Source organism: Ursus americanus, chromosome 10 (assembly GCF_024610735.1).
Source record: "Ursus americanus isolate L20-20 chromosome 10, mUrsAme1.1.p, whole genome shotgun sequence".
Classification (NCBI taxonomy): Eukaryota; Metazoa; Chordata; class Mammalia; order Carnivora; family Ursidae; genus Ursus; species Ursus americanus.
In genome coordinates, this window is record NC_142136.1 from 66,092,497 (window position 1) to 66,108,419 (window position 15,923).

General features: G+C 36.1%; 1 protein-coding gene across 4 annotated transcripts in view; it reads left to right on the forward strand.

The window, feature by feature from the left end:
* The window catches only part of STARD13 (StAR related lipid transfer domain containing 13), a 513,073-nt gene that overhangs the window by 200,252 nt on the left and 296,898 nt on the right, over positions 1 to 15,923 (forward strand). For all 4 annotated transcript variants that reach the window (XM_087865194.1, XM_087865196.1, XM_087865195.1 and 1 more), the window contains one exon: positions 7,977 to 8,010. In XM_087865194.1, coding sequence (XP_087721320.1) covers positions 7,977 to 8,010 — 34 coding nt within the window. The remainder of the gene's footprint in view (positions 1 to 7,976; positions 8,011 to 15,923) is intronic.

Here is a 15,923-nt window from a genome sequence, read left to right on the forward strand (position 1 = left end):
CTCCATGCTCAGCGCGGAGCCAGATGTGGCGCTTGATTCTACAACCCCAAGATCATGACCTGAGCCAAAATCAAGAGTTGGATGCCCAACCAACTGACCCACCCAGGCACCCCTAAACCCAGCTCTTGGTAATATACCATAATGCCTTGAAAGAAATAGAGAAAGGCAGGTCTTAATTTTCCAATACTCACAATTTGCTCATCTTCATCAATGTGACAACTCAATGGACCAGGTTGCCCAAGGCAAAACCTGAAAACCATCCAAGATGCCTCTCTCCCTCCATCTCTCTCTCTGCTCTTGATCCCCTCCTAACTATGATTCATAACTACCATGTCTTTGCACATAGTCTAGTTCAGGTCCTTTTATTTCACCCAGTCTTGATCTACTGCAACAACCCCCTGACTCGTGCCCATCTCTTCTTCCCCCAGCCCATCCTTTCACACTGCTTCCGGATTTACCATTACACAGTCAATTCTTTTGGAGCCCGTATCACCCATAGAAGTTATTCCCAACTCCTTACTGTAGTATACAAACTCTTTTATTATCTAGCCCATTCCTATCTTTCTAATCCCATCACTTTACATTCTTCCCCATAACTGATTTACAGCAATATCGGAGAACTTGCATTTCCCTGAACACTCATGCTCTCTTCTGCCCCCTCCCATTGTATATGTTCTTCCTTCTCTCTGGAATTCCTCTCTCCCTCTTGTTTTCCCAAGTGAGATTATTCTTTAAGATCCATCGTAAATATTACTCTCTATATGAACCTCCCTTGATTCCCTTCATGAGGTCCACTGTGTCTTTTTCTGTGCAACCATTATGCCTTGCATGCATCTCTATTGGTGGGCTTGTTCCATAGGATAGCAGCCTTGTCATTATGGGGCTATCTTCTGTTGTAGACTGGAATCTCATTCAAGTTGAGAATATAGTTTCATCCTAATCCAGCTGGATTTCCAACAACACACTCAAAAGTAGTGAAAGTCTTTTCACTATTAACTTTAAGGTGTTCTTAAATGTGAACTACACTTATCTAAGTTAGTTAATTCTGTATTGTAACAAATTCTTCACAGAATAGCTTCCAGTTGGTTTGCATGTGTATGTCTTATATCTTCTTCTAGATTATCAAACTCCAGAGTCTTTTACTCACCTACAAATTATCTTAACGGTGAATCAGCCCTCTTGTAAAGCTAGATAGCCAGGCCAGCACACTCAAAATGTTTCTCACTGGGCCTATAATATTACTTGGCTAGGAAATCTGTGTTTAAATCATGAAACCAAGCACTTTTTATGATTATTAAATAATTCCAAACTAAATAAGGAGAAAAAAATATTTATTTTTGAGTTAATTAATTCATGCTCCCATTTCTCCATTTCTAATGGATTAATTCATTGGCTAGAGTTTTGTTGTTTTACTTTGAGTGTCTCATAACATAATATTATTACTCATAACATAATATGTTATTACTACCTGGTAAATGCTTGTGTAAGTATAGTCATTAGCTTTCAATTCTTCTAACAAAATTTAATGAAAATTCATATGATACATACTTTATAGTATTGCATTGATGTTCCCAAATAAGTAGTGACATCTTCTAGAGGAAAGGGTAAGAAGCTGGTATGTTGGGGTCAACATACAGTCTAAGACAGTCTAAGTCCAATGTCCAAGTTGGAGCAGAACACTCAATACAGGATCTAAAGGGAAGAACACAGGAAGTCTGAGCAAGCAGGACAAGAAGACCCATATTTTTGGTTCATGGTCCAGAAACAAGAGAGTATCTGGAGGTCTCCGTTCCAGTCTGGTTGTCCCAGTAGCCTCATGCTCAGCTGCTGCTTTCATACAGGCTTCTAGCAAAACCTGCCTTGAATCGAAGGATTGGTCAACTTTGCCTAGAGAGACTGATGGAAGTTTTTAGGTCCTTGGTTTTTTTTTTCAGTTCTGGAAAACTTACTTCAAATATTTACCCAGATGCAAAATTCCTTGGATCATGTTTAAAATGAACTTTATCAACTAAACTGAATCCAGGAAAATTCTATGATCAGTTTTGTTATTAAGAAACTTAATTTTTATTTGCTGCATTCCTTTCTTCCTTCATTTATTCATTTCTGGGACTTGGTCCAAATCTTATATAAAACATACACAGAAAGAGAGAAAACAAGTGGCCTCTTTATATAAACTAATCAAGAAGGAAATGAAGCCACCCAAATGTGGCCTATGCCATCTGTGGTCTGCGATAAATAGCAAAACTGCAGTCATGTTTTTTCTTTAAATGTTAACTGTAAAATATAAAATCCTTTTTATTAACACCAGATGTCAAGAATGCTTATTAAAATGCCATGGTTTATTAAATAACATCATTTTAGACTCACTGAGCTAGTAAAGACTTTTTTTTTTTTTTTTGCATTTAGGTTAAACATCTAAAATTATGTATTACTTACCAGGTCTGTTCAAATATGTGAATACTAATATATATACACCAAAATTTAAATTTAGAAGTAGAAAGATTTATATGTCATGGGTTGAACCAAAATGTTTTTAAATCTGCAAAAGTAGATTTTCACTTGGCTGTTATGTTTAAGATTTATAGAGATTTTTGTATGCACTGGAATAAGCATTACTTTATGTATCTTGGGTCTAGAGGAAATCAAGGAAGATCAAAAAAAATTAAGAGTAGACCTAAAATTGTGTATCCTTTTTAGTGGCCTTTTCTTTGGCTTTCATGGCGTAGGCAATTGTGAGGAAATCTATTAACTTCTGTTTCTCCACATACTCCATCAACTAAGAGTCACTTCAGTCTTTTCTCAACCTGAGACAGAGAAGAAATAGGTTTGAGAATTAGGTAGAAACAGTATGTAGAATTTTTACAGAAATAAAAAAGTTTTGGAAACTTCTCCGCAAGGCCATGCTTGGAATGTTTTGAACACAAATTTAAAGTCAATATTGAGAGTTTAACATGGTGATAAAGGAACATTATATTTCTTTTTTTTTTTTTTTCCTTTATGAACTGATACTTTGGTTGAACCTCTCTCTAAGCAAGGCTCCTTAAAAATGACTCTGGAATTGCAGATTTTAATGCTTTTATTTTCTTTTCTCTTTCATTTTTACATATAGTTTGTACATGACCTATTAGGTAGCTAACAGGAAGATTAGAAAAAGTTTTTTTGAGAGATAAATTCACCTACATCAGTGTCAGTCAGCCTTAAATTATTTAGGCCAAAGTCAGTGTGTAATACTCACATCCCTTATATTTGTCCAAGGAAACCAACTTTCTAGTGGTGATCTGGTGATTAATTTTATTTGCTCATTGCTACTTAGATATTTTTCTGTGATGTTTAAATCAGGGTCACCTCTGAATATAATTTATTGAGTTTGAAACCAGCAGGTGTATTCTGGGCAAAGCAAAGAGCAAATAGTAATATGGCTTACCTAGAAGTTTATTTACTTTGGTATTTTATCTGCTGCTTTGGGTTTTAAAGGTTTACAATGAGGGCATTAGGAACAAATGTGCCCTTTGTGTTTCAGGAGCAGCAGGTGTTGAAATAGCTTTCAGATTTCACTGGGGCGATGTAGTTAGTGTATTTATTGACTTGATCGATCATCATGTGCCCCAAGGACCATAGCCTCCCAATAAAAATTATCTGTATATTTTTATTGTTATCTGGTATTGTTCTGTTCATTTAATCTGCATATTTGTCTATGTGGGCAAGGGATACACGTCTGAGTAAATTTGTTACAAAAAGCAATTGCATTTTATATCCATCCATATCATAAAACAATTCCTAAAATGTTATTCTTAGACTGTGTGAACATGGATTTATAATTACTATGGCTTTAGAGGTATTAAAAACTTAATACCTTCTGGAGATCTCACCAAATAAGGCAAAAGACTCTTTTTTTTTTTTGGTTTTTAAAATTTAATATTAATTACTTTTTTTATAATAATATTTTTTATTATATTATGCTAGTCACCGTACAGTACATCCCTGGTTTTCAATGTAAAGTTCCATGATTCATTAGTTGCGTATAACACCCAGTGCACCATGCAATACGTGCCCTCCTTACTACCCATCACCAGCCTATTCCATTTCCCCATCCCCCTCCCCTCTGAAGCCCTCAGTTTGTTTCTCAGAGTCTATAGTCTCTCATGCTTCATTCCCCCTTCTGATTACCCCCCCCTTTCTTTATCCCTTTCTTCTCCAAAAGACTCGTAAACTTAATTCAAAGGAATTTACTATGATTTGTCCATGAGATAATTCTAACAGTTCTAGAATTCCTAATCTCCAGCTTTGATGATTTACCGGCCCCCAGCCATCTATACGACAGAGGTAAAGTGTCAAGCACCCAGCATAATGCTAGAAATGTGTGTTTCTGTATATTGGTGAAGCACTCAACAACTGTTTGTTGAATAAAACATTCAGAGAAAAAACCCATTGGTGGTCTAGTGACATTTAATCTAACTAACCTAGCATCAGTGAATGACATCCCACATTCTGCTCTAAAGTGCACCCTTCTCTCTTATATTTCTGAAGCTGACTATAATCTAAGGGTGACTTCAGGTGAGTATAAATAATTATCTCCAAGTTAGTACCAGTTTCTTTATTATCTGCGCATAAGTCACATTTTAGTTCTTAGAGATATTCTATCAACATGATATATTGCTAGGATCCAAAATGCTTCTACCCTATCATGTGGGTTTCCAAACAGAGGGGTTTGAGTTACAATAGAATATATGCATCTAGAGATTTTTGTGTGGTCTTTTTTAATTGTAGAAAAATATGCATGACATAAAATTTATTGTCTTAACCATTTTAAGGGTACACTTTAGTGGCATAAGTACATTCACATTGCCATGCAACTCTCACCACCTCTATCTCTAGAACTGTTTTCATTTTGCAAAACTGAAACTCTGCACCCATTAAACAATAGCTTCCCATTTCCTCCTCCTTCAAGCCCCTGGGATCTAGTGGTTTTTAATGAAAATTATTATGCTAAAGTATTGCTGTATAATCTATAAAGAAATATATGTTTGCCATCACATTTATGAATATTTAGAACTGATGTATTATAGAAAATACATATAAATATAAATATCTATATTTCTTCTTTGCCGCATTAGTTTTCCTGAGAAATGAGTGTCCCTACCTCTGCTTCTAACTTTTCATGTACTATTTAAATGGTTATTGTGTTAGGGGTTCATTTTTAAATATCTCTAAAATCTTTGAACTTCAGTAATATTTTCCAAATATCTTCAGTTTCCAATAGCACTAATTTTTGTTATGTTAATTTCAGACATTTGATTTCTACTTTTTTCTCATCATGACACTCAACATTAATATTTTTCATATTTCTGTGTCAATTTATGTATTTATCAAATTCAAGTTCTATATGTCCTTTAATGTAACATTCTATATTTAGAACTAAATAATATTCAACCATACTCTTGTCAAATAGTCTGTTTTATCTGAGAATCCCTATTTCACCTGGGTTGCATTAATTTATTTTGGAATCAGGTAATCTAACTTTCAGTTTTTCTGTGAAGGATTATTTCTTATTAACGTATGAGTAGCTATGTTAGCACTCAATCTCAAGGAATGGGTGAGGAGGCCTACCTAATAGGTTTGTTTTATTTTTAAGCCCTCAGGCTGAAATTTCTCTGCAGCAATTGCTCATAATTGAGAATTTTTAAACAGTTGAGCTTGACTTCTACTGGGTTATTTCTTTGTGTGATGATTAAAACATTATGATATTTAGAAGATAACTGTTAATATAAGTTATTTTACTTTCTAATTTTATTCTACTTGCTATTCTAAGTCAAATAGTCATTAAATAAATTTTCTTCCAGACCAAGTCAGAACCATTTAAATACGCTATACTATTACTAAATAAATAAATTAAATAAATAAACAAATATGCTATACTACCATCTGCAGTCAGGTTGGGTTCATTCTAGAGCAGTAAGTCGTCACCTACTTGATATTACCTGAGAAATGTGGAGAGAGCTTTTCCTCCTCAGTGTCACAGCATCTGAAGTTTTACCATTAGAGGTTCAGTACTTGGTGTTTGTTGTCAGCTGGTACCCTTTAAGAAGAAAAGGTCCTTGGGAAAAGTGACTCTTCTTATTGTCAGTCACCAGCTCTTTTGTGGATTTGTTTTACCCAGGATAAGTATGAGCAGAGGCATAGAATAGGGTGAGAAAAATAAAGAATAAAAAATAGGGTGGGTAGGAACTGAGGTATCAACGACGAAGCTTTAACTGCATCAGCATTGTGCCTCCTTCATCCCTGACTCACAAAGAGCATCATTTACTCAATACTTTGAAAAAGCTAGTAAAATTTAAGTCTGTTTCTCAGAATTTCCTTCAGAAAAATCAACAAATGTTCGTCATGTGTCTCTTCTATGCCACACCTGCTGCTCAGCACATCACATGCGTTATTTTACTTACTCCCTAAAACAACCCTATTTGACTGACAAGGAAGTGAGGTTCGGAGAAATTTGGTAACTTTCTGAAGGTCATGCAGCTAGTCACTGTCTTTCTGATTGCTAAGCATATGATATTAAGCATATGATCTAAACTGTATTTATTCTTAGGATAATGGGGAACGGATTCACGAAGAGTGACATGATGTAATTGTTTTTTGGAAGGATCATACTGGGTGTGAATAGTTTGAAGGGGAATCAGACTAGAATCCAGCTAGAAGTTAGGAAGCTATGGCAGTTATCTAAGCAAGACCTGAATGTTGCTCGGAGGTGGAAGTTGGAATGAAAAGAAGTAGATGGATTTAGGCAAGACTTGGGAGTAGACATCAACAATTTAACCAGAAGAATAGCAAAGAGTCAAGGATGAGTCTGGTGAGAGCCTGCTTCCTGGCCTGCAGATGACCATCTTCTTGCTGTGTCTTCATGTGACAGATAGAGAGTTCTGTCCCATCTTGGGGGCACCATTCCCACCCATCTTGGGGGATCCACTCCCATGACCTCATCCAAACCTAAATACCTCCCCAAGGCTCCACCTTCAAATACTTTCACATTGGGGATTATGCTTCAGCATATGAATTTGGTGGGTGGGAGGCACACAAACTGTCAGGCCATAGCCATGGTGGAACCAATCACTAAGATGGGAACACAGAAAAGGGATCAGTGTGAGGCTGGGTGTGTATGTGAGGGGGATAATGTTGGATAATGTTGAGATTTGGACACACGAAGTTTGAAGTATCCTGTGAAATGTCCCAAAGTAGATGGCCAGTAAGTTTCCTCTATTGGCCTGGAGCTCAAGGAAAGAGATATGGTCTGAAGGTGTAAATCTGGAGGGTGTCAGAATATGGATGCAAAGTAGATGAGATCACCCTGGGTAAAGCGCAAAGTGAGAAGAGAAGGCCCTGAGCAATGCCTGACAAAACAAAATAAAACAAAAGTAAATGAAATCAACATATGAGAAGGGCACAGGCAAAAAAGGAACTCACCAAGAAAATGAGAAGGAACAGGTAGAGAAATAGAAAAAACAGCAGGGACAATGTGGGAGAACAAAAGCCCAGAAAGATAAATTCAGAAAGAAGTGCTCAGGTGTCTTGGCTGTTGGAGTGTTACAGAGAGAGAAAGTGGAGTAGGGACTGGTTTTAGCACTAAAGAGGTTGTTGGTGGCACGAGGACAGTGGAGTAGAAGACAAAAACTAGACTTCAGTCTTCTGGTTACTAAATGAATGTAGGATAGTGTAAATTTTTATATAATCCAGAGGAAAACAAAGTCAAAACATTTTCCTTGTGAATGAATATTTTAATTATGTTTATTATTCCAAACGATTTGTTCAGTCTAAAATCATTCAATCCTAATACCCTTGTAGCATTTTATTTTCATTTCTGGAGGTCATTTGTTCCTAATTTTACAATCTAATTTTTTTTCAAATTTGATGATGCCATTTTTGATGAAAGCAGTGTAATTTTGAGATATTAAGATAATTGTGATTTTTTTTTTTTTTTACAGGTGCTCTCTGACAAACGAAGCAAAGAGAGAGCAGGTAAGTCTCCTTGAAAGGATGTTTTACTCTATTTGCTTATCAAAGTTGAAGAGCCTTGCCCAGTCACTATAAATTTAAGCATGCCATGAGTTTTGCTTAATCAATAGTCATGCTATGATGTTAAATTAGAATATGTCCTGCATCTTGAAGACTGGATCAGTTCACTTAGTTTTTCACTAGGTGTCATGCAGCCCATATTATGGGTTTAATCCCCATTTTTTACAGTTGGTTTTACCCAGAAGGAAATACCTTTCCATAGCCAGTCCTTATCTTGAAACATATACTACAGATTTAATAGGAACTAAATAAAATATTGCACCTGTAAGGAAACAACTGCTTAGAAGATGAATCCTCTTGACAATAATAAAGGGTAGCATTTTTTATTTGTATAGCTTCCATATTTGGAAATGTTCTGTGTAAATCTGTATGTTTTGCATCTTAATTTATTTAATCTCTTATTTAAATGACTACATAAAATAACATCTAACCATTCCCTGAACCACCACTTCTTACCAACTGTGTAGTAGATGTTGTATTATTTGCACAGTTTTTTTATTTGAGCAAGCGTTGTGGATACATCACTCTGAATCTTCTCGTTTTTCCTTGCTTTCGTATGGTCATTTAAATGCTTATACACAGAAGGAAACCACTTCAAAAACCTTGTGATTCCTCTATACTTTTCTTCTTATATTGAAGATTATATGCTTTTAGAATAGTTCAATGTAAAATTAAAACTTCTTTTCTCTGAGTTTATATCTTTAAAGCCTGTTTTTGAAATAATCTTGTCAAATAATGCCACTAATTATAATCGTCTAATACCACCCTCACTTGCATTGGTGACCCTCATTATTTCCATTTTTGAATGCTCCTTTTCTTTGATTGTTGGAGAACCATTATTCAAAAACCCAAGGTCTCAGCTTCAGTTCAGATTGGATCAGCATGAGCATTGGGTCTTTGGGATACAGTCATCAGCTGTGCTCTCTCTTAGGGACATTTACAAGGAGACCTTTACACTGGACCACTAGGCAAAGTGGCTGGCTGGAACTTTTAATGAAAATGTCCTTAGTGAGACAGCTGGGCCCACCAGCTGTGCCACTAAAACCAGCAAACAGAATTTGCTCTTGCCATTCTGTGAAATATTTGTAGCATCAAGTATACATAATTTTGTCCATATTCACTTTTTATATTTGAGACTTTAACAGTACTGAACTGTCAACCACACAACACCTAAGTGGGAAATAAGCAAAGCCCTCTTTCAAGATCCTGTGAGTGTGTCCCAATAGTAAGTTATGCCATAAGTAGAACCCTCTGTGCTTTGTCTCTCTCGTTGAAATTCCAACCTGAGTTCAAGGAGTTGATACGACATTCACGTCAGCGAAGATTGTGCTTCCCTCCAGAAATTACCAAATTGGGATTGACACAAATGAGCAGCATCTGAAATTGTAGACAAATAAGGTGTTGCCCCTGGAGATTTCTATCAGCATGTCCAAGATAATTTCCTTCATATAAAAGCTACAGTTAAGGGAGTAAGTAAAAAAAACAACAGAGTTAACTCCTGGCTAGAAATGACAAGTAGCTTTCTAACAAATCTCCAATGAGGAGGGTCAGATTTGGAGGCTCTGATGTGGTGAGAAGTACCAGACTGGATGTGGAGCTTATCTACAAATATTCAGGTATCGTAGGGGGGGTTCAATCGACCAGAGACTGCATTTTTAGCTGCTTATCCATTCCGCCAGCTAGTGTTTCATTTTGACAGAAATAAAAAAATTGAATAGGCAAGCAGGCCAGCAGAAACTAGAAAAGAGTCAAATCAATTCTCACATAAATATTTATGGAAAGTACTCTGGGAGTAGGAAATATTGGTGAAGGATGTCGGAGAACAATTTTTCTGCACATGTAAATCAGAGGAGAATTTTTGAAGCCTAATTCAAATTTCCATAAGAATGTAAAACAGTCCATAAATTTGGGTTTTTTCAATTATAGTTGTCCTCTTTTTTTTCCCAATCTCCTCTTTTGAATTAAATTATTTTCACAATTTAAATTTTTAATGATCATTCCTTCCTGCCATTTGTAAAATGTGAAATACACTCCCCTCGCTTCTAATTTGGCTCCCTATAATGGTTTCTTGATTGGAGTATCTGAGAGCTTCTCTCTATCTGTATGTTTTACCTAAGATGTAATAGGGCAACCGGATGGATGATCTAATGGCGGCTGTTTAATATATACAGATGTAAGGTGTAATATGACATTGGAAAAGGACGTGACTGTGATCGAACCTCTCTGTTTGCCCTTGTAAGGTGACTTCTAATGATTCTTTCTTGTGTGTTAAAGTAGCCTGAGCCTCATTTTCCTCTGGTCTTAGACCCTGGTGAGGAGTAAATGCGGAGCCCAAGGGAATAGTGATCTCGAGCAGAAAAGCTGAGGTAGGACGAGGTGGTCTAAAGGCCAGCCATTGTTACACTCTTATTAGTAAATTAAGAGGGAGTGTCACAAGATAGCCACATTCTTTTCCTAATAGTTTAAACTGTCCACCAGGGCCAAGATATCTCAGCCTAGCAAAGGAAGAAACATTTACTATGGTAACATTGCAGTAAATTCTCTGAGTTCATGCCTTTCATGGTGTGAACCTTGTTGGATAAAAAGTCAAAATAGAAATGAATGGTACAAAAACAAAGAAAGAAATGAAGCATACATATTATGGTATGGATTCCATAATGGAATGAAAATTTACCTTTGAAAAGTGAACATAAATGTTCACAAATACGTACGTACTTTAAAATTTAACCCATATAGTTATGGTTGATTTAATCTGTCTTTAAACTTAGTTTCTCATTGTACGTATTTTTTTCTTTAAATTTGTAAATGGGATACCAAAGCCAAATTCCAACTTTCCTCACTATCAAGAATATTTGAATCTTGCACGGATATGCTATTCTTAGCATATATTATATATATTTTGCTTCGAGATTGTAATAAATTTCTCTTCCATATGGAAAACAATTTTAAAACCTGAAGAAAATAAGGTCACTTCTGAAGAAATCACTTGCTTTATTTTTCTCAGTAATTTCAGTAGCGCAACGGGGATAACTCCTCTAAGAACAGTTTCAAAAGCACCTTTGTGACCATAACTCTTCTTCCTTCCTACAAGTACTGTAATTAATTACTTTCTGCCTTCTCAGCTTCACTGTGTTATGCTGCTTTGTTAAGCCTATTTTTTTTTTTAAGATTTTATTTGTTTATTCGACAGAGATAGAGACAGCCAGCGAGAGGGAACACAAGCAGGGGGAGTGGGAGAGGAAGAAGCAGGCTCATAGCGGAGGAGCCTGATGTGGGGCTCGATCCCATAACGCCGGGATCACGCCCTGAGCCGAAGGCAGACGCCCAACCGCTGTGCCACCCAGGCGCCCCTTTGTTAAGCCTATTATCAAGATTATGAAGGATCTGTCACAAACAGAATTTCATAAGTGTTGGGGATACAGAGTATGCATGGAGTCAAAAGTATGGCCAAATCTGACGATTACAAACAAAAGCATATACAATGGAGTGTACATATTCTTCTGTTTCACTGAAATTTAATTGTAATGACAAATACCTGCGCTCAAGAGATTTCTGGTACCCATCTGAACTGGAAACTATAACTTTTTAATTCATCAAGTGTACATTAAACATCTATGTCTCTGGCACTATGCAAGGTATTAGCATCACAAGATAAATAAGATAAAATTATCCCTCCTTCAAGAAACTCACCTACGTTAAATCCTCTCTTTTAAGATTTCTGCAGTGAAACCAATGCTTTTCAGTAGCAAAATTTGTAATAATTCAGTAAGTTTTACAATTGTGATTTCCTATGTCTGGATAAAGAGAAGCAATTACCATTTTGCAGCAAAATGCCCACATGAGGCAAAAGGAAAACATCAGAGCATGCGGAGAGGAAACTTAGTTTTATTTTATTTTAGTGTGAATCTCTATCTTGAGTTGTAAGTGCCTCACAAGCGTTATATAAATCTAGCTATATAATCTGTCCCTCTTTATTTGACTTATACCAGTTTATTCTGAACCCTTGCAAGCTGCTAACTTAAATATAGAGGGGAGAAAGAGTGATTTTTATCCACCATTCCTACATCTTGCAGCTGGTGTTCAAAGTCCCCACTATAATATTTCCCAACTATTTACCAAAAAGCCCTAAATAGCAGGGAGTCAGGGAAATTGCCAAACTAGCAAATATGAAATTTGTTTTACCTGAGGAATTCAGATGACTTTTCCTTTTCTGTTCCCAGGGCTCCAAATGCTCATCCCTACATCTTCTTATTGCTGTGTCCTCATTATCCAACTTAAATGCCATCTGCTTTTAAAAGCCTTCTCTGCCCACTCTACCTAAAGAGGTTGGCTCCTACCCCACACATTTCATCTCTGCAATTTCTTTGTTTCCTTCACAGCATTTGTCAAAAATTGTAACTTCTTTCCTCCCTTCATCCCTTCCCCCTCCTTTCCTTCACACTAGACTAGAAACTCCATAACTTATTTATTATTTTATCCCTTGCACCCAGCAGACTGCTGTTTCATAACAGGTGCTCAAAAATATTTGTTGACTAGGGGCGCCTGGGTGGTGCAGTCGTTAAGCGTCTGCCTTCGGCTCAGGGCGTGATCCCGGCATTATGGGATCGAGCCCCACATCAGGCTCCTCCGCTATGAGCCTGCTTCTTCCTCTCCCACTCCCCCTGCTTGTGTTCCCTCTCTCGCTGGCTGTCTCTCTCTGTCAAATAAATAAAATCTTTAAAAGAAAATATTTGTTGACTAAATGAATCCCTGAATAAATCTTTCATATTAAATATGTGCATCCAGAAAAGTATATGTAGCAGGATGACCATCATGTTTATCCAGTGGCTTTGTGACCCTCTTGGCACATTGCTAAGTACCAGTTTGAAGAGGATAGGTCTGGGATATTAGAGGAAGATAGAGGATCAGTATTAATTGAGTGCCCTTCATGTGCCAGGCAAGCATTATGATACATTTCTTATGAATATTCATTCATTCAATCCTCAAAAATCCCTACAACGTAGGAGGTATTGTCCACACATTATACACATAAAAAAGTAAGAGTCAAGGAAGTTGAATTGCTCAATGAGTGTCTGGGTTGGAATTTTAACCAGGTTTTATTTGATTTTCAAGACCATATACTTTTCACAAACCAGTACTTTCCAAGGAGTATAGTGTCGGGGCACAGTGGGGCAGGTGGGGGGAGGTGGTATTGTTAGTTGCTATGGTTTGTCTGCCCATAAGCTTCAACTACTGTGTTTTATGTATACTTAAATTTATTGAGCAAGCATTGTATTTCATTACATAATGAACACAAAGAAGAAAAAGACAGTGCCTTCCTTCAAGGAGCTCAGTTACTGGGGGAAAAGAATAAATAAACAGAATACATAGAGGGAAAACACATAGATATTTTCTATTACATTTCTATTTCTGCTGTTATTTAGAATGTAAGTATGCCAAGGACACAAGCAGGATCCTTAAAATCTAGGAAACAGTATTTTTGCAAATATGATTAGTGAACCATACCTGAATATCCCCTAATAAGTAGCAACCTTTTTTTTTTTTTTAAAGAAAAGAATGAGTTCTAGAGACCAAAACCAAAGCAAAGCAAGATGTTTGGTCTTACTGTTGTTGCTTCTAAAGTGCCTTTGGAGGAAACCAGACCTAAGCAAACCCTATATGATGAAAGACGAATCAGTACCTGGTTTCTTCCTTTTGTGGTCTTCTAGGAAATGAAGCAGGCTCTTCTAGAGGATGAGAGACCTTGCAAAGATGAGATCATGGCCAGAAAGCAGAAAAGCAGAAAGCAATTACAATACTTGGTAGCTAATTTGTTGTCAACAGGGAAAGAATATTATCTTGTTATAAGACTCCTTCTTTGATATAATCAATAATCTCTTCAGTCAGAAACACTGACATATCAATGTGTTTTGTTTCTCAATACCATTTATTGCAAAGAATAGACCTTAGCTGAAAAACAGCCTTTTAGCCTTATGTCCTATTCATTTCGTGATCTGAAAGGAAAAGATTAAAAATTTCTATTCAATAACAACATGATTTTATTTTATGTGCTGTCTAAAAAACAGGTCTTTCCACTTTTATGTATAGCATATTGATCCCTTAAATAATCTAAATTTAATGTTGAAAATAAAAAACGATTTCATTTTGAGGTTCTACAATCTACCCACAACTCATAAATAGATTTACGATTAGTTGATGTTTATTTTTATTGTTCTTGAAACAGCAATCCCTGTAAAAAGTGTGCCAAAGAAAATACTAGAATTAAAAGGCAGCCATAATTTTCCTTTTGAAATTGCCTTTTATAAGTGTGTTATGCTCAAATATATAATCTTGAATGTATCATATACCATTATTTTCATTGTAATTTTAATATAAATATAGTCCCATGGAAAAATGTCAATCATATTGACTGCAGCATTAGTACAGATGAGTAACTTTGATATATGTTTATTTCTAGCAACTAATTCAGTCTTTGGAAGGTCTAAATGATTTCTTGTAGGCCCCAGTTGTTTTGTGAAGCTACCTTTTCCTCTAGGGAGCCCTGTAATTATCCTGTTGAAAAGGTGGGCCCTTTTAGAAGCATTGCCCTAACCCAAAGAGCTAAGCATTCACTTAAAAAAAAAAAAAAAAAAGGAATATTTTGCCCCACACATAAGTTAGTAATTGAATACTATTCAATTAAGTCCTGCGAATTTAGATTTATACCTTTTGTTAACATCCTCCTCTCAAAAGGAGCAGAGATCCTAACATCACATGAGAATATGCACAACATCACCAAAAGCTACCAAGTAATTGTGGTTCCTTTCTTTTCAGCTTTCTGTCAGCATCAGAACCTTCTAACCCAGAACCTTCCAACATTGGAAACATGGCACTACCTCCCCTCTCCTCCTCTTTATTTGCCAGAGCCTTAACCACACTCCCACCCCCACTCCACACTCATTCACTGAGCACACCCTGCTTTCACACTTGGGAGATATGAAGACAAGATATTCCCTGACTTCTCTACCTGGCAAATTCCTCCTCACATTCAAGAGGCAGATCAGAGGCTAATTAGCATTTTTCCTTAATCCCCAAGCAGAGTTAACCAGCTACAAGACACTTCATGATGCTCTACGTTATGGCTCCTATAAAATTCTGTAAGCTCCTTGTATCCCTAAATTTTTGTCAAATGAATAAGTTAATAAGTATTCATTTTATATTTGTAACAACCCCATGAGGTAAGCATATAGTTATTATCTTGATTTTACAAAATAGGTATTAAATGATTACTAGGTATGAAATGATTCATCAAAGTTTATGCATCTCCTAACTGGTAGACTAAACTAAGATTGAAAGTTTAGTCAAATAATTTTTTGTGCACACTAAGTATTGAGTTTCATTTGTTTGTTGGTTTGCTTTTGTTCTTCAACAATTTTTTTTTCCATGACTCGATTTTAAGGTTGGTTATTTGAAAACACGTATGGTTCACAACAGTCCTGTCTAATAGAACCATAATGCAAACTGCAAATGTGAGCCAAATATACCGTTTGAAATCTATTTAAAATCATTTAAAAAATAAAAACACAGGTGAAATAAATTTTAACAACATTTTATTTAGCCCACATCTCCAAAATATTACTTCAGTATATAACAAAAATTAAAACTATTAAGGAGATATTTCACTTTTTTATATTAAATATTTGTAACCTGGTGAGTATTTCACACTTTACAGTACATCTCAATTCGAACTAATCACATTTCTAATGCTCAGTGGCCACATGGACTGGTGTAGTTCTACCGTATTAGACAGCACAAGTTATAGTATCTTTTTATAGGTCACTCTGCAGTTTGCTGTTTGATGTGGTCCTGTGGAGAGC